The sequence below is a fragment of the Fukomys damarensis genome, unplaced genomic scaffold (genome assembly GCF_012274545.1).
Source record: "Fukomys damarensis isolate Sample0158 unplaced genomic scaffold, DMR_v1.0_HiC HiC_scaffold_27, whole genome shotgun sequence".
Lineage (NCBI taxonomy): Eukaryota > Metazoa > Chordata > Mammalia > Rodentia > Bathyergidae > Fukomys > Fukomys damarensis.
Window position 1 is genome coordinate 18,368,145 of NW_022900939.1, and position 23,575 is coordinate 18,391,719.

Here is a 23,575-nt window from a genome sequence, read left to right on the forward strand (position 1 = left end):
AAAAAAAAAAAAAAAAAAAAAAAAAAAGCAAATACAACCAAAGGGTCCATGGCTAAAACAATGGATGCTATGAAATATAAGGTCCATCCTTATGGAACATTATTTGGCCACAAAAAAGGAAGGCGCTCCTGACACACACGAAAACACAGATGGGCCTGGAGGGCAAGATGCTTAGTGAAATAAACCAGCCACAAAGGACAAATCTTGCAGGATTCTACTCAGGAGATCTCCACGGTTGTCAGATCCACAGAGACAGAAAGTAGGGTGGGGGTGCCAGGGGCTGGTGAGCTGGATGAGGAGTCGGTGTTTAATAGGGGCAGAGCTTCAGTGTAGGGAGATGAAGAAATCCTGGAGATGGACGGCAGTGAGGAAACTACATGGCTGTGAATGTGCTTAATGCCCCTGAATTATGCACCTAAAAATGGTTAAGATGGGAAGTTTTATGTTGTATGTATTTTGCCACAATTAACACCATTTCTAATATACACACAAACACAAGTAAATACATCACTGAGTGCGAGCTGCTCTCCGTCCAGCTTGGCGGCTGGGTGGGCACACTGGCCCAGGGGGCTGGTGTGTAGGGGCTGTTCTTGAGGCTGCTCAGGTACAGACTGTCAGACCACTAAGTCCTGTGTGAATGGTAGGAAAGGGGTTCCCCAAGAAGCCAGGACCTCACTCAAAGCCACAGTGAGTAATAGTGGACAGGTCAGGGGAGGACCGCCTCACTCCACTACCCCCAGCCTGTCACCTGGACCAGGTCAGTGTTGGGACTATGGCCTTCCCAGACCCTCTGGGAAAAGGAGAGTCTTCCCCACTCCCACTGCCCCTGGACCCAGGTCCTTTCTACCCAGGAAAAAGCATGGGCTCCCCCAGAACTTGGGGGTACCCAGGGAAGGTGTGTCTGGCATACCTCCTGCCTTAGGGGTCTCCCTGCAACAGGAGGACTTGGGCTTCTTCCATGAGTGAGTTTTGCTCCCCATGCTCCCAGCAGCCTGTCTCCCTTCCCAGGCCTCCCAGGTCTTGCCAAGAAAATGGCTTTAATAAAACAACCAAAAACCTCTGTCACTGACCCTCATTCAGTGCCTTCCCCCACCAAGTTCCACAATCAGGATTTGGGGTTGTTCCTTGGACCAGGCAGGGAATGGCAAGTCGGACGAGTGCCCTGTTGTCCTAAGCTGTACTCCCTGCCCCTTGATCCTACCATGCTGGGCTCTTACCAGTGGCACCTTTGTGGCAGAGCCGGGGGTTGGGGGCTCTTCCTCCTTTGTCAGCAGTGGGCTGTGGGGCTCCATATCCTTCCCTGAAAGAGAGCAGTCAGGGTGAGGGCAGGGACATGGTGGCTCAGGCTCTGCAGGCACCACCCAGTGGTGGCGGTGGCTATGGACACTACCCTGCGAGAGCTAATAAACGTCAGCAAGCCTCACCCTTGGGAGGGACTCAGGAGCTCTGGCCAGGTTTACATGACCACAGGGAGGAAGCTAGGGAGGGTTGAGCGGAAATCAGGGCTACCTGAGCCTGGTGTGGGGTCTGAATGCTTCCCAGTTCTCAGGGGGAAAAATGTGGCATCCAGACTTTCAAACACGGGTTTGAAGCGCTGGACTACATATCCCTCTGGGGGATGCCATTGCTGCCAGGGTCCTGGACCTGGTGGGGAGGAGAGGTGGTTAGATGCCATCTTTGGTTCTACCATGGCTGGCTGAAGAGGAAGGAGGGAGACCTGTGGTGTCTGGTTTGATCCTGGGGAAACGGCTCCATTGCCCTTGCTCCTCTTGTCCTAAAGCGAGTTTCCAAGGCTGCTTATGGGCAGGAAGAGCAGAGGTGGCCGCAGAGGAGGCTGGGCACCCACACGTGGGCCACCCCTTCCTGCTTCCTGTGGCTCATGGGTCAGTGATCAGAGCAGCAGCCTCAAAGGGCAAGGTGAGACTCCTTCTGCTAAAGCCACAGGACATGGGTCAGTGCCAGGCAGGCAGTGAGGACAGTCAGACCCACAGGACCAGGTGGGGTGGGGTGGGCCTGGGAGCAGTTCTCCCTGGAAAAGCTAGGGCAGTGACCTGAGGAAGTACTTTTGCCAAAGTTGCCTAAGCTGTCACTCAGGTGTCACAGCAGCCCTGCGCCCTGGAAGGTGCTGCCTTGCTGTGTGACTCAGCCCCCGGAGGTCTTTGTGCACACAGCAATCATGTCCTAACCCAAGCCTTAGTGGGGTCAGCAGAGCTCTCATCAGGCGTTCAGTGCTGCCTTGTCGGGGGCTCGGCTGACAGCTAGCAGAGCCCATTCCTGTGTAGTGCTGCTTCCCAGCAGGGAGGGCACAGGGCCTCAGAGCACAGGGATCTCAAGTTGGAGGTGTTTAGGCAGGACAGGGAGAGGCAGTGCTGGCTCCCCACTTTGCAGCCTGCTCATGTCTACCTGCCTGCCCCTGTCCTGAAGACCTGCTGCTCCACTCCTGGGAGAAAGGTAGCAAGCTACTCTGTGGACCAAACTCCTGGAAACTTACTACCAACTGGGGCCTGTCCCTCCTCTCCCCACCTCTGCTCTGGTGAGTGCCATGCAGAATGGGTCAGGTGAACCAGGGCATAGGATTTACTGCAAGTTTTCCTGTGCCTGCTATCAGGGGATTGTCCACAAGATCCTCCCCATGTTGGGCCTCAGTGTCCCCATCTGTTGGCTAAGACTGTGGACGGGATGGCCACCAGCTCTGAAGTCCTGACAATAGGGGGCCAGTCCCCTCCCACTCACCCAGGGCAGCACCAGTAATTGGCCAGGAAGGTTAGGGCCTCTTCCGGGCCCCACAGCAGGGGGCAAGAGAAGGTGACCAAGTTGGAGTCTCCCAGGGCCAGCACCACCCCACCTCCCATCCCTCAGGGCCCCAGTAAGGAAGGGCTTGGCTCTTGGGGGTCAGCAGTCACAATAGTGCAGAAAGGACTCAACTTAGACTCAGTTGGTTGGGAACCTCTGTGGACAGTGGGGTGATAGGGCTGGAAGCCTGGAGAATTTCAGCAGGGGTGGGGAGACTCTCCACTTGCACTCCAGTGCCCGGGACTTTGTACACAGCAGCACACATCAGGCCTGCTCTGAACTATTCCCTCCCAGAGACAGGGACCTCTTGGCAGCTGGGCATAGTTATTAATATTGTCCCCATTTCACAGGTGAGTGAACAAAGGTCCAGTGGCTGGCCTGGGGTCATCCAGCTAGGAGAGCCTGTCCCTGCCATGTTTGTACCTCACTGCCCCTAAGTCAAACAAAGCTACCCCCAGGATGGGCTGCGAGGGCCCTGTCATCCTCCATGGCCGAATGGGTTTCACCTAGGCCCACAGGTCACACCAAGAAGCCAGCACTTTAACGTGCTATGAATGTTTTGTCCATCAAACCCACACAGCCCCAGCGTGGGGATGTGAGCAGAGCAGGATGTCACCCTTACTGGTTGCAAGGGCAAGGGGGATGGGACCTCCTGAGGTTGCACGGTGGTTGCAGAGCTAGGAAGACCCAGCTGCTCACAGCCAACACTAACCTGGGCTGACGGTGCTGAGCTCATTTTCACAGCCCAGGAGCAGGTGCCGAGTGAGTTTCCGGGGGTCAGTCTTCTGTGGGGTGGAGGTCGGTGGACACAGAGAGAAGCGGCGCCGGAGAAAGACCTCCTCCTTCATGGCGTGGGTGCTGGGGGGCTTCTGGAAGGACAAAAGGAGGGGAGGACACACAGTCACACCTCATGCCTTAGAGGGGCCTCCACCATCCAGGAGAAGGATAAGGAACACCTGAGGGATGACCCCACCTCCTGGGGACTTCTCAGCAACAGACAAGGAGGGCCTGAGGGTGGGCGAGGGTGATCAGCCAGGGAAGGCCAGGTGGCCAAGCTCAGGAAAGTGGCTCTATCTAAGTCTGGGCTCTCCCAGAGTTGCCAGGGGGGCTATGACCACAAGGACTGTGATCACAGCCCAAATGGACCTCAGTGGGCTGCTGGTCCATGCTGGGCCCCAGATTTTCCTCAGTGATGGCCCTCCATGGTGGGAAACAACCGCATAGCCAAGAGCTACCCATCCACAGAGGACTGGGGAGAGGAGACCAGGTGGCCCCAGAGTGCCAGGGAGAGGTTGCAGTGGCTCAGGTATCCTCAGGCCTTGTCCGCCTCTCTCAACTCAGGCTCCACAAGACACCACCCACCCAAGCTGCACTGGTCAAAGCCTCGTCCTGCAGTGGCCCAGGGCTGGCTGTTGCCCCAAGCACCTTAACAAGAAGAGGCTCAGGTGAGCTCAAACCTGGTGCATTGGAATTCACATCCAGCCTGTGGTGCCCCATTCCTGCCACACAGCACTGCAGCGGTGTGTGAGCACCCTGGGGTACAAACAGAAGAAGCGTTCATAAGGGAGACTTATAGCCACTGCTCTGCAAGTCAGGAGCTCACCTCTCACCTCCTCACCTGGCCCCTGGCAGCCATGGGAAAGGACAGTCCACTCCTTGAGCCTGCACAGCCCCATCCCAAATAGAGAGCTACCAGTCACGTCAGCCCGGAACCTTCCCAGCTGATGCACTGAACCCCACACAGCTGTCAGCCCATTCTATAGAGGAGAAAATTGAGGCTCTGAGGACAGAAAGCCTTGCCCTGTGTCACAGCCTGGGCAGTTGGAGCAGCTGACTCTGGTTTCCAGTCCTGGATCTGTCTACTCCCCAGGACAAGCTCCTTATAGACCTACTGATCAATTTCCCTCCCCACCCAGCTTTCTGGGAATGTAGCCAGAAGCTTCTTTGGGTGGTCAATAGCTCCCGTTTAGCCAGGATCAAGGTTCCATGTGTTCCCCGACACACAGAGCCTTTTCTGCTGTACTTAGGGAACAATTAGGGACTCAGAAGTGGGTGAGGGAGAAGGGGTCAAATGCCCCCCAACCTAGGGCCTCATTCCTCTTGGGGGTTGAGTTGCACTGACAAAGAGCAGGTAGAGGGGCTTTTGTCTATGCAGCTTGAGACTGGCTCACAGCATGGCCTCAGGTGCCCTATCTGGCCATCTGCCCTGGCTCCACCTGGGGTAAGGTGGGTAGGGTGTGGAGACCAATGGCTGCCTTTTCTCAACTCCACTGTGTGCTTTCTCCCAGTGCTACCAACAACCACTGGGACTGTGTCCATTGTCCACTCATTTATCTGCTCTCCATCTCCCTTCTTCCTCTACTTGCTTGTCCATCTACCCATCCATCCATCCATCACCCATCTACTCTCCAACCTTCTTGTTCTCTCTTCCACCGTTCTCTCTCTCCCTACATCTTAGTAGCCTGTCAGCTGACTAGCCTGGTTTCCCTTCCTTCCTATTCACCCCACACTCAGACTTGTCAGGTGGAGTTCAAAGGACTGACCTGTTGACATGAAGAGATACCTCTAAACCAGGGTGTTCATTTCAAAAGTAAATCCAGGTCATTTGGAGTGCAATCCAGTCCCTGTCCCCTTTTCCCAACCCCTCCATTATCCAGCACCCTCTACCGTCATCCTCACCCCTCTCACCCACTCCGCTCCAGCCAAACTGGTCTTCCAAAGTGCTGAGCCCATTCCTGTCATGGCTTCCACAGGATCCTTCTCCCTCCCAGAATGCCCTTCGCCCACATCTCCCAAGGCGGGGTCTTACAGGATTCCACACCACGGGGAGGACCCAGCTCATGCTGCACCATGCACATTCTCCACATAGCACTGGGGTCTTTGGAAGCTCACACTGGCATTTCTTTATTCTTTGTTAAAACTCCTTGGTGTCTATCTTGCTCTCAACCGGATCTCAGCACTCAGAGCAGGACATGTAGTGGGCGATTCTGGAGTAACAAGCTCAGGGATGGGGACCTGGGGGTGCAAGCACAGGGCCTCTAATCCTGGGCTTCCTGTGCCTTCCATGCTGGGCCTTCCAATCTCCAGCTCAGAGAAGGGTCCTTTAAGAAATGACCAGGACTATTTCTGGGGCTGGTATCCCGAGAAGCCCAGTAAGACCCCTGTTCCTGGCCAGCATTAGGTCAGGTATAACGTGCAGAGCACCTAGAGTGCTGAAGAGTGAAGCCCCATCCTTTATGTGCTTGGAAGCAAGGGAAGCCCTGTGCCCTGAGGGCCCCCAGGCCCTGGGGCAGGCAGCTGGACACTGTCAGTCCATGCTGAGTCTATAGCTGTCCTTTCCCTGGAAGCCAAAGGCCCTAGAGAAGAAGGGGAGAAGGAGGGAAGGGTGGACCGGAAGGGGGAGGAAAGAAAAGTAGATAAAGAGACAGACTACTGGTTGTGGCAGCTGTGACCTAGGGTCCCATTAACGTTGGGTAACTCAAAAAGGCTGTGTTGTCCACCTCTAGCTGTACTGTCTGCTGGGAAGACCCATGTCCAGGCTCCAGCTTCCAAGGGCACTTGATGAACTCTCTCTAGCCTTGGATTCTGCTCTCCGTGTCCACCAAAGGCCGCCACATGGGTTACCCCACTGTTCTCTGTGACAAATGGGGCCAGCGATGCTACCTCCCAGTCCCCCAGTTTCTTGGTGTCACCTGTACATAGCAGGTCCTCACCTATAGCTGCCAAAGCCCTTTCTTGTTGCTGAGACACGGTGCCATCTCCACATTCAGCTGCAGCCATCCCTGCCCTTTGATCCTAAATCCACATTCAGGAGGGGGACTAGGAGGGAGGAGACCAGAGTGAGGCTGGAGGAGACAGTCCCTGGCTCAGCACACAGGTGCACAGGCCTGGGTGTCCTCAGGGGCTGGAGGAAGCTGAGGGTGGTATGGACCTGAAGTCAAGTTTTTGCCCGGTGGGGCCACAGCCCAGAGCCCCTGGTGCCCTGAGGACAGCTTTCACTGGAGGACAGGCCAGGAGGCAGCAGGATGGCTTGAGAAAGCCCAGGGATGATGGGAACTTGGGCTCAAAAGCACTGCCAGGCACAGCACAGTGTCCAGAGCTTCTGCTGCTTTGCCAGACCACAGGCAAGACACGTCCGCATGGTCAGCACTGGGCAGCATGGCCAGGACATGCAGATTTGCAGATTCCACCCCTGCCTGGAGCTAACACCTGGCCACCCTTCTCACTGACCAAGGCTCTTCCTGTTCCTTGTCCCCAGGGCTTCACATTTCCTCCCACCCTATTGAGCTTCAAGAACCTCCAGAGTCGAGGAGGGGACACTGAGAGCAGGGCAGGGGTCAGCACCAACTCTGCATTCCTCCACGCCCAGTGTGGGCTTGAGCAGACTCCTTAGACCCTGTTTCCTATTGGGGGGATAGAAACCTCAGGACATGAGGTGATGTTGTCACTAGAGTAGACAAGGTAGGAACGGGTCAGGCTCAGCCCTGTGTCTGGGCTAGTGTCTGAGCACCTGGGGACACGCTCTCTGATCCCAGGTTAAAGCTGGCTGGTTGGCAGCACAACCTGGAGAATAGGCATAGAGCCTGTGCCAGCTGGGACACCCTACCCAGAGCTGACCCGCAGCAATCCCTTCCCCTGATTGTTTTCTAAGCAGGGATTTGCCCTCTAAACACACTCAGCCCTCCCTCCACTGCCAGGCAGACACCCACCCTTGAGCCACAAGAATGAGATCCTTGTAAGAAAGGTCATGGTGCCTTGTCAGGGCTGCACAGGGGACCACACTGGAGTCATCTGGGCCAGGCTTGGTTGAGCCCCGGAGAAGGAACAAGCAGAGTCCATAACTTGGCGTCCCACCTGTGTGCTCAAGTGGAGGTGATGATTGAGACCAAATTCCTCCCTGCTGTCCCTGGGAGGACTGGGTACCACAGAGCCAGGGAAAGGGCTCACCCTACCACCTGGGTGATCGCTGCTGGCCACTTCCGTTCCACAGCCCATTTGTAATTGGATGTGCAGAGTGGGGAAACAGGTGCATGTGGTAGCTGCTACAGGCCATCCGTGCTGCCCACAGTGCCGGGGTAGCTCTTACCTACAGCCCAATGTGGAGGAAGAGGCAGGTAAGTGTTCTAGGGGAAACCTGAGGCTTTGGTCACAGAGGCTTTCTATAAACTGTTGGGAGCCAGGAAGGCAGTGCCTGTGCTGACAGTCCTGCCTGAATTCAATGGATTCTCCTTAATGAAGGTGGGTAAAAAAGCTCTAAAATCACACTTAAGCTCAGACCACCAGGCAGGGGCTTCCAGACTAACATGCTGTACAACATGCTTGACTCTGCAGATCTGACGCAGAGATCGACACGTCCCAAGAAAGGACAGCAGGCCTGATCTAAAGGAGAATAGGCTCTAGCAGCCATCAGTTTAAAAAAACAGTAAAAGCCATCAGTTAAAAGAGAGTAGTCTTTGGGGTCCTGGATTTAGCTTAGTGGTTCTGCCACCTGCCTCGCAAGCACAAGGTCCTGAGTTTGATCCCAGGTACCAAAAAATAAAATAAAAATAAAAAAAGAGAGAATAGTCACCTTTAATTAGAGTAGCAGCCATCACTCAAAAGGAGCCATTGTGCCAACACCATATAATTGCATTTCAAAACCCTGCTAAGGTCCCAGTCCCTGTAGTTACGAGGACCCTGCTGAGAGGAAACCACTCATCTCCCTAGCCACCCCACGTGTCTCACACTGAGGGCAAACACCAGCACGAGAACTAGACACGTGCCAGGCGGCTGTCTCCAGGGGGACTGACAGTCGGCACTCCAACTGGGCAGTGCCAGCAGCCCTGGGGGAGCACTCTGGAGCCCTGTGGCATGCACCCTGGGTGTGGGGACTGGGCTCTACCAGCCCCTCTGCTGAGCTATTGGCCCCTCAAGGATTCTGGCAGCACCCACAAGTCAGGGAGTGGGTATCACCATCAAATTTTGACATAGAAACTGAAGCCTCAAAACAGAACAAAACAAAACAAAAAAAAACTGGTCTCAGCTCCTGTGGATCAAGCCATGCCCAGGGCAAGCAGAGCTTCAAGCCCCAAAGCCCCTGTGAACCCTGGACATAGCTGAGAAGCCAGGCTGGAAGACAGGAGGGCCTGGCTCCTAGTAGAGGAATAGAGGGAGCGGGGCTGTCCTGGGAGACTTCCTCGATTTGGCCATGGGGTGGCTGAGCACAGAGGGGCAGGAAAGTGTCTTGCATTGCTCCGAGAGCAATGTGGCCATGCCTGGGTGTCCTCCAGGCCGACTCACCTGTCATGTTCCTGTGGCCCGGCCCAGCCCACTCCTGGCACTCATCCACCTGGCCTCCTGAATGACACTGTTCTTCTGCATCCTCAGCACAGGTCCTTGGCAGGCTGTCAGCCAGACTGACACACCCACTCACCACTTCCGCTCTGGACCACACTCAGCCAGTCCGAGGACCTGAGGGGTGCCTGACACCACCACACTGTATCTACAACCTGCCTGGCCCTCCCCACTGAAGGGAGACCTGCACTTTTATGTGCAAACTGCAACCAGGTGGCCAAGCTTCGGGGGTTGCAGGGGCTGGCAAGGCAATGAGAGGTCCAGGGGAGCGACCAGAGTCAGCCAGGGTCCCTGGACGTAGGGACCCTGCACTACTCTCAGATCGGTCACACTAAAGCCTCAGTGTCCTCATCTGACACAGGTTGCTGTCTCCTGGCTGCACTGATCGTCTGGGCTCAAACTGAGCAGTACGAGCAGGACTGGAGGAGCAGCAGCTTCTTTGGAGGCCCTGGGTGTGGCAGCTGGGCTCTTTCAATCCCTCTGCTGAGCAGAGGGACCCTCTAAGGCGGGCCTTTCCCCACATTCTATCTCATCTGCTGTGATTCCTGTAGTACCCACAAGGCGGGGGGCAGTGGGTATCATCATCATGTTTGTTTGTTTGTTTTTGGTAACAGGGATTGAACTCGGGTCCTTGCGCTTGCAAGGCTGGCCACCGGACCACTGAACTAAATCCCTGGCTCATGATCATGTTTTAAAGATGCAGAAACCAAGGACCCTGGCTCCTGGGTCAACTAATGCCCACTTCCAGAAAAGATGTTCCTCTCTCAGCCCCTCAATATACCTGGTATACCTCCCTCCCATTTCATGCTTGGCACACCATCCAGTGGGCCAGACTCATAAGTCACTGGCTTCTCAGGATGTGTGTGGGGGGAGGCAGGTGGAGAGGAGGTCTGGTGGTCTGGCTGCTGCAGAAAAGCCAGCAGAGCAGACTGGAGCCCAGGGCTGGTTTTGCTCACCTGGCTGCTTGTCTTCCTGGATACAGAGTGGCCATAGGACAGAGGACACATCACATGAAGACTGGTGGAGACAAGGCAGCCAAGGGTTGTGGAGCTAACATGCAGGGCAGGAGACCCCAAGGCTCCAGAGGTGATGGGGACAGGGCAAGCAGGCCATTGCTTGTAGCAGACAGCCCTGTCCAGTACTAGTGGCACATGCTTCTTGCGTTCTCTGATTTGGCTATACTGTTTTATATCAGGAGTTGGACCAAAGCCTTATGTGACTCAAGTGGGCCTGTCAGGTAGCAGAGTTGGGCTAGCTTTGCTCCTTTGCTAATGGCTGCCACCGAGGCCTAAGTCCTGGTCTGTGAATGGGGCAGGGCTCTGCTGAGTTAAGTGCAGCTGAGGTCAGTGTGATCCCAATTAAAATCCTTTCCCCTGAATTATCATTTCTCACTGACCTTCTGGGTTGCTTGCTAATTGCGCCTGGTGCCAGTACTGGTTTCTTCTATCCTAGCAAGATAAGCAGTGCTAGCTCTCTGACAGCCCTGCCTGGCACCATCATGCCAGGTGTTCAGCAGTATTCCACATGCCTTCAAAGCTCCCTAACTCCCTATTTCTTCTCACAATGGTATTCAATAAATACCGGAAGCGCTCGGGGGCTTTTATCTTTGCTGCCATCAGCGGCACTGACCAGGTCCCAAGACCCAACCTTCTCCACTCTAAGTCTTGTTTCTGTCTGTTCTTCAATTCGTTTTGTGCTGTGGTGGCTTGCAGGCCAGGACCCACGGTAGAAGTCCTGATAACGTATCCTTCCCCACTCCCTACAATGGCGCATTCCAAGAGGGTGTCTTCAGGCTTAAGCAAGCTGCACATTGCAACCAAGTCGTCTAGCATTAGTCCTTCCCACTGCCCACTCCCATGGGACTTCCTGCAGCTGCTCCTGCTCAGGTGACCTGGGGTTTTTTGCAGCAGCTTGATGAGGGAAGGAGGGACCGTCAGGCTGAGCACAGACCTAAAGGTAGAGGCTATGCTGAGGCCAGGAAGAGTGGCCTCAGCAAGGTGGGACTGAGTCTAGGGCAGCCAGCCCCAGCATTGCCCATAGGTGTGTCGGGACAGGAAGGGGCAGCAGTCTCCCATCATTCCCCAGCATGCCTTGCTCTTTGGGAAGAGGTCACCACAGCAGTTTCCTGGGAACAATGTCCAGTTTCCCTGGAAGCGGCAGGCTAGGAAGGGCACTAAAGGCCAAGCCTGTGGCTAGCACTTTGTGTGGGGGACCGCCAAGGCCACAGTCACACACTTCCCCACAGCTCCGGCTGCAAGGGTTGCCAAGCTGCTGGAGGAGAGGTCTCACGAGAATGCTCATTTGGAGCCCCCTCCCACCCTGCAGTGAGGGGGGTAGGTGTGGGCAGGGGTCCACCTAGCAGCACCACTGCCAGGGGGCTCCCTCCACAGAGGAGAATCTGGCCCAGGTCCCCAAAAGTAACCACCACCTTGAGCCACAATAACACAGTCTGAACCATTAGGAGGAGGGAAGGGATGAGTCTGGTGTAGCTTCCCCAGCCAGACTGGTTTTAGCTCCATGAGGCAGAGAAAGGGCCAACCCCAGGAAGGCTCTCCGGAAGGGTCAGGCGGAGCCACCCGGAGGCAGGGACATTCAGATTCTCTGGCCCCTCACAGCAGAGCCCAAGGTAGCTTCTCAGATCAGGGCCGCCGTCCAGGGAAGTGGAAACTGGTGCTTACAGCTTAGGAAAAGCTGTAGGTCCTTTCTTTCCGGAAGGCTCTGGGAGTCATGTGCTCTCTGGGTGCTTCAGGGCCTTGGGGGCACTGGGCCCAGCCTCATCGCCTCCCAGAGAGAGGATATTAAGGACCTAGAGAGGTCAGGATGCTTGGAGGGCTGGGCTGTCCTGAATCCTCTGAGCTGGCTGTGACAGTCTCGTTTCTGAGACCAAAGGTCATAGAGACACATGATGCCCACACCTCCCACTCTAGCCCTCCTTAGACTCTAAGGTGCTGGAGCAGCCACTCCGATCCAGGGCCAGGCTAGGCCAGAGCCTGGGGAGAAAGTAAGGTAAGGGGCCTCCCTGCCTTCCCAGACTGGGCTGTGGCAGGCTCCATGGCTGGTCTGCTGGTGGTGAGTGCCATGAAACTAGGCACTGCCAGAGGACCTGGGCCAGGTGGCTGCTAGACACCCTAGAGTTGGCTCACTTCCTCCCTTCCCTTCTCGTCCCCTCCCATTTGCTCCCCGTCCTTTCCTTTCCCTCCCCTTCCCCCGCCTTCCCTTGCTTTCCCTGGCCTCCACCCTCCCCCTCCTTCTTTCCGTGTGCGTGTGCGTGTGCGTGTGCGTGTGCGTCTGTGTGTAGGGGGGTTATACTGGGGATTGAACCTGGGGCCTGTGCACTGATACATAGCCCCAGCCCTTTCTTATATTTTTTACTTTAAAACAAGGTCACGCTAAGTTGCTCAGGTGTGGCCTCTTCCCTACTGCAAGGGCAAGGGATCCCACATAAACTGCAGAAGGAAGACGTAGAGCTTGGTATGTGTGGCCCTGGGAGCGCTAGCAGGAAGGGTTCAGCTCAACACCTTACACAGAGAGAGCCGAAAACAACAATACAAATGTCAGTAACAACAAAAACAATGAAGTCAGAAAGTTTTTCACTCCAGGCCCTATTTCACTGAATCCTCACCCTCCCTGGTAGGTAGAACTGTCATTATCCTTACCTGATGTGGGAGAACACTGAGGCACATGAGGTATTAAGGTTTACATTTGCACTGTCCCTCTAGAGTCTCATGTTCAGAGGTGGGGCTTTTTGAAAATGAGTTCATAGCTGAAAGTGTTGTTAGGAGGTGGGGCCTGGTTGCAAGAGGTGTGTCCCTGGGGTTTGCCCTTGGAGGGTTTATTGCCCTCCCCAGCTCCTCCCTGCTCTCTCTGCTTCCTGGCTGCCATGAAGTGAGGAGCTTCCTTTCACCACGCCTTTCTGCCATGATGTTTCTACTTTGGAGTCAGCAGACCATGGACTGAATCCCTAAACCGTAAACCAATCTTTCCTCTTTTAACTTGTGGGTTTCAAGTATTGTGTCTTATTGACAAGAAAGCTGATGAATGTAGTAGCCCACCCACCCAAGGTAACAGCGCCACTGTCATCACTGATGGCTCCACGAGGGCCCACCATGGAGCAGAACAGCAGTAGGGGATGTGGAACTGTGGGTGACAGACCCGCCTCTTCGTTTCTCCATGCCTCGGTTTCTCCCTCTCTGAACGGGAGGACAGTGTCACCAAATCTCAAGGTTACTATGCAGACTGAGATGAGGCTTGTAAATGACTTAGCATGGTTGCCAATAAATGTGAGCAATTATAGCACCAACACCTAAACACAGGAGTGTAGCAAGGCCATCAGTCCTGGGAAAGATTTGACACTAGGCAGGTGGGCACAGTGCATTCCTTTCCACCAGAAGAAAGCAGAATTATGTCAGGAAATGAGGTCCACAGGTGGCTCTGTCTGAGCTGGAAAACCAAAGAGATCTCTTCCTCGACTCCACCACATCCACTGGATACCCAAGCATGGGCCCTTGGAAGTAGCAGAGACTAGGAGTGGATGGACGCAGGGTGGTAAGTACAATCTAGTTTCATCCCAGACCTGGCTTCCAGCTCAGTCCAGGCAGGGTCTACCCCACACAGCGCAGATGTCTCAGCATCACCTACCCCCTGCCACATCCTTTCTTGATGTTATTTTCTATCTGGTATCAAAGTCCTGGCCCCAGAACAGCGGAGTAGAGACAGGAGTGAATGTAAGTTTGGCTTACATTACAACTGAACTTAAACCAAGAACAAAATATTTAACAGATATAAGACAAACTTCCAGAGACAAACTCAGGTAATTCCGTAGCTTCCTCAACTGGCTTTAGACTTTGCAAATTGGCCCCCTGGCCTTGTCTAGAGTCATGGTGAAGCATCCTCTTTACCCCTACCCTGCCCCACTCTCTACTTCAGGGAACAAGGTTTGAGATCTGAGAAGCACAATAGGCTGGGGGCTGCCCCTCTGCTCCTTGCTGGCTGGAGGGATAAATTGAAGCCGGTTGGGGCTAACACGTTTCCAGGGCCCCTCTGGGGCCATCAGCTCTACTCCTGTGTGTCCATGCAGGCTGTGTGCTCCCAGAGTGGCATCCCATCCCCTTCTCTGCACCTCTGAACTATGGGGAGGCCTGGTTGGACTCGGAAGCCAGCTCCAAGTCATGGCTGCTCCTGGACCCTGCAAGGACTCTCCACCCTAGGATTCCTGTTACTGGGGCTCACCAGGGACTGGCTGCCTTTGCATAAACTACAAAGGCAGGGTGGGGGAACATGTGCCCAGAAACCCCTCACCTCCGCATGTAGATATAGCCCCACAGCCCCTGGGTCATCCTCAGAGTGGGACATCCAAAAAGGCTTTGGTTTCTCACATAGCACCCAGTGGGGCAGGTTTAAGGTCTCTCCTTGCACCCTGGGTTTGTTAAGGTCAGTCTCACAAGCTAACAGCTCTCTACGTAGCAGCCGACACCCTACACTTTGTCCTCCCTGGCTAAAGGAGCTGGCAGGTGTGTGGCAAGGCAGAATATCCCTCCTTCCTCTCTGCCTCCCATCCTGTCCAGGGCTGGGAGAATCTTAAGTCTCGGAAGCAGTGATGATCCCTAGAGTCCCAGTGCTCCATTTTCCTGCTCTCTCTCCATTTGCAGATGCAGTAACAGGTACAACAGAGCCAAGTCATCCAGGGCCACAAGGCTGGTTAGCGCTGGGCCCTGGTGTCACCTTACACGTCAGGCCTGGGTGGTCCAAGAGACATTTACTGGGCTGTGGGTCCATATAGTCAGGAAGCTCCACCTCCCTGCCACATGCCACCCCTCTCTTCACTATGCTCCGAGAGCCCCAAGACCTTCTTCACTCACTGCTCAGGGTCTCGGAGGGCAGGTTTTCCCCCTCCCATTTTACAGAAGAGGAAACTGAGAACAGGGCAAAAAATCCCAATGGCTCCATTTTGTAGCCTGGTGGTACAGTGCTCAGTGAGGTCCAACCTACCCCACCATTCCACTTGCCCATGGGCTGTCACCTCCAGAACGGCCCATCCTTCCTTTCCTTTAGGTGGGCATATGCAGCATCCTGTCCATGTCCTGAGCGAGCATGAGTGAATCAGATGGGCAGGACCACCGTGGACTCTGCATCTCTAAAATAGGGACAATTCCACTCAACCCAGGAGCTCTGTGGAGACAAGGAGTGGTGTTGAATCCTGAACCCAAGGACACGGTGTGTCAGCCCCGGTTCTGAGAACCAGAGGCGGTCGATCTCAGCTCAGTCCAGTGCGAGGAGGGGTCCACTAAGCACTACTGTGTGCTGTCTCACTGGTCTCTGCTCCTGTAGCTGGCCCAGCTGATTCCATCTCACCCTTAGTGAAGGGCTTGTCTGGGCTTCTGTCTGCTTGGCCAATGGGTCTCTGGGGCCACATGCCCCAGCCTGTATCCCTGACACACACCTGTTTACCTGCTGACTGGCCAGGGAGGGCAGCTGCTGAGGGTTGAGCAAGAGAGGTGATGCATGGGCACCTGGGCTGTGACTTTGGGGGACACCCAGCTGTGACAGCCCTGTGACCTCATCAGGCTGGGAGCAGTCCAAGGTTATGGCCTCTGCTGCCCCTCCCTGTGGCTTGTGGGCAAACTGGTTCTGTGAGAAGTCATGTACATTGCTGGCAGGGAAAGCTGTCCTGCCAGTTTGACAGGGCCCGACCCACTAAGAGGGACAGTCAGGAGAGTGACCAGGTTCTCAGGGATCCAGTGGCCAGCCTGTAAGCCCCCAGAGCCAGCCCATCAGCCCTTCTGCTCCCTAACTCCTCAAGCCCACCCCTTAGCCGAAGAAAACTGCAGGAGGTTGCCCAGATTTCCAGTGGACCATGTGTCATAGTGACAATGGTCTGATGGCAGTGTCAGCCCATCCCCCTCAGACTGAGCACATGCCTGACAGGCCCCAGGCCGAGGACCCATGCTCCAGAGCTCTCCCAGGGCACCGGCTTCTCTCCCGTCTCCTCTCCTTGCCCACAAAAAGATGGGAACCCTGGCAGGTAGACCAGTGTCCTCTAATGTGTTCTCCAAAGCTTGGAATATCGAAGGCCTGGTCCCAGCTGATGCACTTTAGGGGAGCGGATGGGGAAGAAGGTGTCTGGGTGACTGGGGGTGTGCCCTGGAAGGGGACAGTGAGGCCCCACCGCTCTCTTTCCCTCTTGTCTCAGCCTGACGTGAGCACCTCTGTGCCACCATGCAGCCCCACCATGATATTCTGCCACAGGCCCACAAGCAACAGGGCCAGCTGACCATGAACTGAAGCCTCTGAACCATGAGCCAAAATGAACCTGTCCTCATAAGCTCTTTTGGCTGTTTGCTATGGAAACAGACAGCTCCAGGGCACACTACCCTCTGCCTACCTCATCTTCAGAGACAGTGCCTACCTCTGACCCTGTGCCTCCAGCCACACATGCTGCCCACTGGCCTCTGCCTGAACTCTTCCTTCCTCAGCCGAGCCCAGTAGGATGGCTGAGCCCAGAGCCCCACGAAGGACAAGGACTGGACAAAGTATCACTCCTTCCTCAGCCCTCCCCAGGGACACCCTCAGGGTCAGCCCCAGGCCTCCACCACATATCCCATGGGACAGGAACCATGGCCCCTCTTCACCCACTGTCAGTCCAGAGTCCCTAGAGTGGTGGCGATGAACCTTTTAGAGGCTGCCCAAACTGCAACCCAAAACCCACTTATTTATCACACAGAGCCAACACTGCAATTAAACCTGAATACTGAGGTTTTAGTTTTAGAAAAACACAACTCATACATTAACATCTTTTATCTTAAAAGAAAAACAACCCATGTACCATAGGTTCGCCACCACTGCCCTAGAGGGAACATAAGGACACCTGGCCACAGGCTGCTTGGCCATGTCATTAGCAGTAAGACATGGAGAAGTGTCCGAAGACCCCTAGCCCCCAAGTTCCCAGGGCCACTGTGGCTGATAAAGGGACCCCAGGGTTAGGTGAGAAATCCTCCTAAATTTGGAACTGTTCACTGATACAGTGATCATGTTCTGAAACGACAAGTTCCAAGCAAAGAGTACCACCATGTACCCATAAGCAGCATGTGACAGTTGCAAAGGTGACAGGAGAAGCAATGAGGAGGCTGCTGTGTTGCAGTGCTGAGGGGAACCTGGGTGGCACTGTGTCCCCTGGCTCCAGGATTGGCTTTTTGGACACCTGTGCTGAGGCCAGGGCCTGACAGTCCACCGCTCCTTTCTTTCCCTTTGCCTTCAGGGTCACTCTAGGAACTGAGCCTGCCCACCCCAGTCACCTACTCAGCTGCCCTAAACCCCATGCCAGCGGGCAGAGGCACAGTTCTTTCTTTAGGCCACAAGCACTGATCCCAAATCGCCAAGGTCATCTACTGCCCAGTGGGGTGGGGACTTCCCTGGTGCTGATGGATTTGAAAAGATGGGAAGCTTCCCCCAAGGGGGCCTGCATTTCTTCCCCGGGGCAGCTGTAACACACAACCACGAACCACGGGCTTAAAGCAACACAAATTTATTCTCTGGTTTTGAAGGCCTAAAATCCAAAATCCAGGTACCAGCAGGGCTGCACTCCCTTCATAGACTCTGGGGCAGGGTCCTTCCAGCTTTTTCCAGATTCTGGGACTCCAGGCATCCGAGGACTGCGGCTGCATCTCCCCATTTTGTCTTCTGAAGTCATAGGACATTTATTCTCTGTGCTCAGATCTCCACTTTCTCCCCCATAAGCCACTGGATTCAGACTCCACCAGGAAGGATCTTATTCCAAGACCCTTCATCACATCTGCAGAGACCCTGATCCTAGGTGAGGAAACTTTCATAGGTACATGGCCAGGAAATGAACACGCTGGGGTGGGGGACTCTTCAACCCCCCCAAGGGAAACTCTTAAGAGCATCCAACTCTGCTCCCCTTTGCCACCCAGACACCCAGCCTGGCTGTTCCCACCTCTGCTTGCACCTGCATAGGCCCTGCGCTGCTGTCCCGTGGTTCTCCCACCACCTCCAGTACCCCGGTTGCACAGCTACCTTTTGTATTCCCTCCTCTCCTGACCGCCTTCAGGGCACCGGCCTCCAACAAAGCCTGTGCTGCTCTGTCCCCCTCCAGGGGCTCAGTTCTACCTACACCTCGAGCCTGTGAACAGGGCTGCCTTCTCAAGGACATTACACAGACTCACACCTTAGACCCAAATCAGCAAGAACTGAAGGGCATTTACAACCATATGTGTGTTTTACAGATGAGAAAAGGTCAAGGCCAGGCAGGGACAAGTGGTGGGACAGGCCTGGATGGCATATAGGTCTGTTCGTGTTCTGGCACATTCAAGCAATGACCTCACACTCACTTTATCTTGTCACTGCGAAGGTCATGTCACTCCCCAGTGCTCAGGACACAGACTGGCCTCCTCAACTCCCCAGTGGCCCTAGCTCTGCCCCTGGGGCCACACCCAGTCACATCACACCTCGCTTCCAGTTTTCCCAAAGGCAAATCCAGGAAGCTGTGCTTGATGAACCCAACTCTTCCATCTAACTCCCAGGAGAGCAGAAGGAACAGGGACACCAGCAAGTTGGCTTTCAGGATGATGACGGGCATATGTGGCTCACCCATCATGGCAAGAGATGGGTATGGTCCTGGCCAGCTGAGCCTCAGCAGCCTTTGTGGGGCTGTGAGGCCACAGTGTGGGACACCTGCTCCAAAGTTAAGGCTGCATGGCCATGTCGAGAGCTAGAGTTGGGCAGGAGTCTGGAGGGCACAAGTGTCAAGACTCTGGCAGAGACCCCTAGAAAGCTGCAACCCTGAGGAGTGAATGTGCTTTTTATTCTGTCCCTGGACCTGGTACAGGGCTGGACATGGATCTGGATGATGCTGGTCATCCTGACTTGACTTGAGCCATGCAGGCAGGGCCAGCAACAGCCTGAGGCAGCCCTGCTGTGAGCACACAGCCTGTGTCAGCCCAGCTAGGAAGGGCGGGCAGGCAGCACAGACCTCCCTGGTATGTGGTTTGTAAACCCAGACCAGGAATACCTGTAGGAAGGGACATACAATAGGGTACGGTCCACAGTGTCCTTACAGCAACCAGTGTCCACAGGCAGGAGGACACTGAATGTGGCCATGGGCAGGATGAGGTCTGTGTTTATTATCACACGCTGGCATGAATGGGTCACAGGGCCCTATGACAAATAGGACCAGTGTGGGCTTGCAAGTCAGCATGGGCCACAGAGGCCTCTGTCTCGTCTGACCTCTATCATGAGCACGCATTGTTTCTATGGTTGGAAAACACTCCTGGTGGAACCATCACTGGGCTGATGTGAGCAACGAGATGTCAGAGGTAGAGGAATTTTGAGGGTAGAAGGAGCTTGCGGCCTCTGAGTGTTGGAGGAGGGGAGACACCTGGGTTTCGATGCGACCAAGAGCCAGTCCCTTCCTGTCCCCTGCCCAGGACAGGGACAGGAGCCTGTTTTCTCCATTACCATCATTGCTTCAAGTACACAGAGCTGCGCTTGGTTCCCGGGACCTGCAGGACTGGCTGGTCTCAGGCCTGAGCCCACTTTCTGCTGGAGGCCCCTGGGGTAAGGAATGGGGCAGAGCCTGGGGGCTTCTTGTGAGAGACCACCCCCTCCTAGTGCCAATACCCTGTGGCGTGCTCAGCACAGGTGAGGCAGGCAGAGTTTCTATGGCTGCTCCCTTACTGTTCCCCTCCGTGTCTTCGTTGTCACCAGAACGTTGTTCCTCCAGCTTCCCCGGCCTGTGGCAGGACCTTTCGCAGCTGGGTGTTTGATCAGGGGTAACATGGCCCTTGCAGGCCCGGGGACATTTCAAAGGACACACAGAAGCTGTGTTCTACCAGGTACTCACAGCCTCCCTGCTCACCTCCTCTGCACCTTCCTCTGGTTCTCATGTTGTTGGGGGAGGCGGGTCCTACGAGGACCCCCATTTTACAATCAAGGACCGAAGCTGCATTCTGCCAGACCAACCATGGAGCCCTGGGCCCTGCCCAGCACACAGTGGGCCCCGAGGCAGGTGGCCTCCTGCACTCTTTCGAGCTTCTTGATCACCAGAATGATGCACTTCTCACAGACCTGGCCATAGGCAGTCAGCGCACATGCAGCCTTAGGGCGCAAGGATAGCTGTGTCACTGTAGGAGCACTACATGCCAGGGCCTGACACACAGCAGTACATGGTCCTTGCAGCTCCTCTGTCGCCCTGACCACTCGCTATCCCTTCTGCACGCACACACGCAAGCAGGCACACTCACACACACATTCAGACACAGTCATGATCACACACAGACAGCACACACACGGCTTTTAAAGTCCAGTCCCCAGAACCCCAGCCCTACCCTTCTCTCTACCAGTTCTGGTCAGCTGGATAAGGTGAGCCCATCTTTCAGACCATCTCTATGGGAGCTGCTGAAGTTCTTGACCACTGCCTGAGCATCCATCCTTGTGCAGATGAGTGAACTGTGTCTCCCCGAAAACAGGTCCAAGTTTTAACCCCAGGACCTATGAATGTGACCAGTGCTAGAAAGAGGCTTTGCAGATATAATGAAGATCAGGTCATACTGGAGTGGGGGTGACCCTAATCCAGTGCCTCAGATCCCTACAGAGACAGAAAGAGAAACACAGAAGGAGGTGAATCAAAGGCAGAGGCAGGGCCTGAAGTGGTCGTGCATGGAGTGACCATGAGCTACGGGACTTGGGAGCCCCAGGAGCTGGGAGAGGAAGGAAGGACCCTCCCTGAGGCCTCTAGAGGAAGCCTGGCCCTGTCCATCTTGGCCTCAGACCTCTGGGTCCCAGACACGAGAGAACAAATTTCTATTGTTTTAGCCACTTAAATGGGGTTATCTGTTACAGCAGCCCAGCACACTGATGCAGCAGGTGTGGAGCCAGGAGGGGGAAGAGCCAATGAAAGAAGAGTAGACAACCCTCCCCCAGCTGTCAGGATGTGCCACCTTCCCATACAGCCCCATCCGGTGGATCTGCTCGGCGCACACACCCAGCTACATTCCACGTATCGTCTGGGGCTGGTTCAAACTGCCCCATCTTCTAACTCCTCCAGAAAGGGCTGCAGGTGAAGCCTTGTGCTTAGGCTGGTTCTCGGGGTCCCCCAGGATCCTGCTGCTGGGCATACCAGCCTGGCATAGATGCAACAAAAGAAAACGAGACTCCTCAGCCCATGATGAAGCATGGGGAGGGTCTCCAGGCAATGTGCAACACTGGGCTGGGCCCTTGGGTAGCCTTGAGGCAGAGTCACTTTCTCCTAGCCCTTGCATGCAGGGTCCCCGGCCCAGACAGCTGCCTGTTCCCTCTGCCCACTCCTGAAGAAAGGCCAATGTTTAGAGTCCCTAGGACTGGCCACTGAAGTCCTCCTCTGCCCCAGCAGGACAGGATGTGTGCACGTCACTGTGCTTCCAATGACACCGGTGGCTCAGGAAGCCTCACCCATCCCTCTCACAAGGAGAAAGAGGCCCTCTGCAGTGCCCTGTCTGGCTTTCTGATCCTGTCAAAGGACAAGAGGCTGTCTTCTCTGTGCCTCAGGCCCTGCTCCTCTCTCTAGCAGCAGAGGCAGGGCGGCCCAGGTGGGACACCCAATGTCTAAGATGTTGCCAGCTTTCATGTTCCGTAGGAATATTTTTAGTCACCTGCCATTCATCACAGGTGGTAGTGACCTGTAACTTCAGCAATGACTTGTCCCTTTGAGACAGAAAAGTACTTAAGTGAAAGCACATAGGGTAACTCAAAGAAGCAGGAAGCAGGTCTCACAATGACAGCACAGGTGGACACAGCAGCATTAGCACAGATGCCCTACAAATGTCAGCAGCTGCCCATGTGTGACCCTCCTGCCTGCACATAGGTCCCTCTCTGGAAGGTGGGGCAGGCCTTTGTTTTTCACAGATTTTCCTTCTGAGGTCCCACCCAGAGCAGAAGCATGGGCTTCAAGCTTCCTTTTAAAAGCTCTTTTTATTATAAAATACTGTAAATACAGAAAACCACAAGTACTTGGCCATTGAGATGGATTCTTTGTGACCATCACCCTGCGGTAGTGAACAGAGCTGTCAAGTCACCCCAGGATGAGTGCACAAGGGTCTCAGTCAGAGTCCTCTGTCTACCCAGACAGTCCTCTGTCTACACTGTGCCTCAAAGCAAGGTGACTGGTTCATTGTTACTTGATGGTTTCATCATCCAGGTACACCCCTAGTGCCTCAAGTCCTGTCTACCTCCAGATCTCTTCATCAGACTCCCCCAAAGTCTCTGCAGTTTATCCAGGCCCTCTCTGTGCTCCCCAGCTGCCTCATGCCAGGCACACAGGGTCTCTAGGCCTGGCTCAGGAGCCTGGGGCCCCATCCTGAGCTCCAGCAGGGCAGGAGCCTAGGCCACACCCAGAAATGTGCCGACACACATTGACTATGGGAAGTAATCGCTCAATCCACCCTGGACTTTGACTAAGAATGTGGAACTCAGTCTTGAACACAGGAAGAAAAAGAACCTCAAAGCAGGCGAATAGAAACAAATTATCTACACTAGGGGTCTCGTTTTTGACTTTAACAAACCTCTGATCCTTCATCAGCACCCAATCACTCTTGGTTTGCTTGTAGTTTTAACAATCCTACTCATCTGACTTCCTATAGGACAGTGGACCAGAAAAAGAAACACGTTTTTAAAATAAGGAAGCGATGACTGATAACCCTTCCAACAAGAGGGTTAAGAAAAGGAGTCTGGGGCCATTTAGCATAGAGGCAAACAGCCCCACAGAGCACAAGTTTTCCCCAGGAAACTAGGGTCACAGCACAGTGTCACCAGGATGAGATCCCATGGGAGCTGATTCCAACCCAGGCCTGTAATGTATTGGTGGGAGACTCCAGGAAGGTTTCTTCATGTGTAAGCCTCAGTGCCCTCTTCTGTAAAATGGGGATAACAACCAGACCTACTACACGGAGTTATTTTAAGGATTTAAGTAAATCACTAAAAACTTTCTATAACACGTGAATCATTGTCCGAATTAACTGTTGTAATGTCCAAATCACCAAGAAAAGCAATAACTTTTCATTTATACCTTAAGGTTACAAGGAGTGAAACATATAACATACTTGGAAAAACTTCCACCAAACCAGGAGGGGCTTAAAAGCTCTGATTCTCAGCAGGGTTGCTCCTTGCCTGGGGACAGCCGCCTATGGCCACTTATTCGCTGGAGGAAAGAGCTGTGGGGGCCATGTGTTCCCTGGGGTTATTCCTGCTCCTCTGTGATAATGAATGGCCCCTGCTGGGGGACAGGCACCTCCAGGAGGCAGCTTGTTCCTTGTACAACTGGGATCCCAAACAAACGGAAAAGCAGACACAGTTTAAAAATAATGCACACAGAGTGGAAGATAGTTATTTGCCTGTGGTCACTCATTAAGCCACAATTTAAACGGAATGAAAACTCAGGCTGTCGGGGACCCAGTTCCAAGTT

The 23,575-nt window shown here is 54.5% G+C and overlaps 1 protein-coding gene across 3 annotated transcripts in view; it reads right to left on the reverse strand.

Annotated features, from left to right (window-relative positions):
* Positions 1-23,575, reverse strand: part of Osbpl5 (oxysterol binding protein like 5) — an 80,908-nt gene that overhangs the window by 24,385 nt on the left and 32,948 nt on the right. For 2 of the 3 annotated variants that reach the window (XM_033756514.1, XM_010635689.3), the window contains 2 exons: positions 3,506-3,662; positions 1,218-1,300 (listed from right to left, as the gene is read on the reverse strand). In XM_033756514.1, coding sequence (XP_033612405.1) covers positions 1,218-1,300; positions 3,506-3,662 — 240 coding nt within the window. Of the gene's footprint in view, positions 1-1,217; positions 1,301-3,505; positions 3,663-5,481; positions 5,506-23,575 lie in introns of those variants that run through there. The other variant, XM_010635688.3, reaches the window with a different exon arrangement.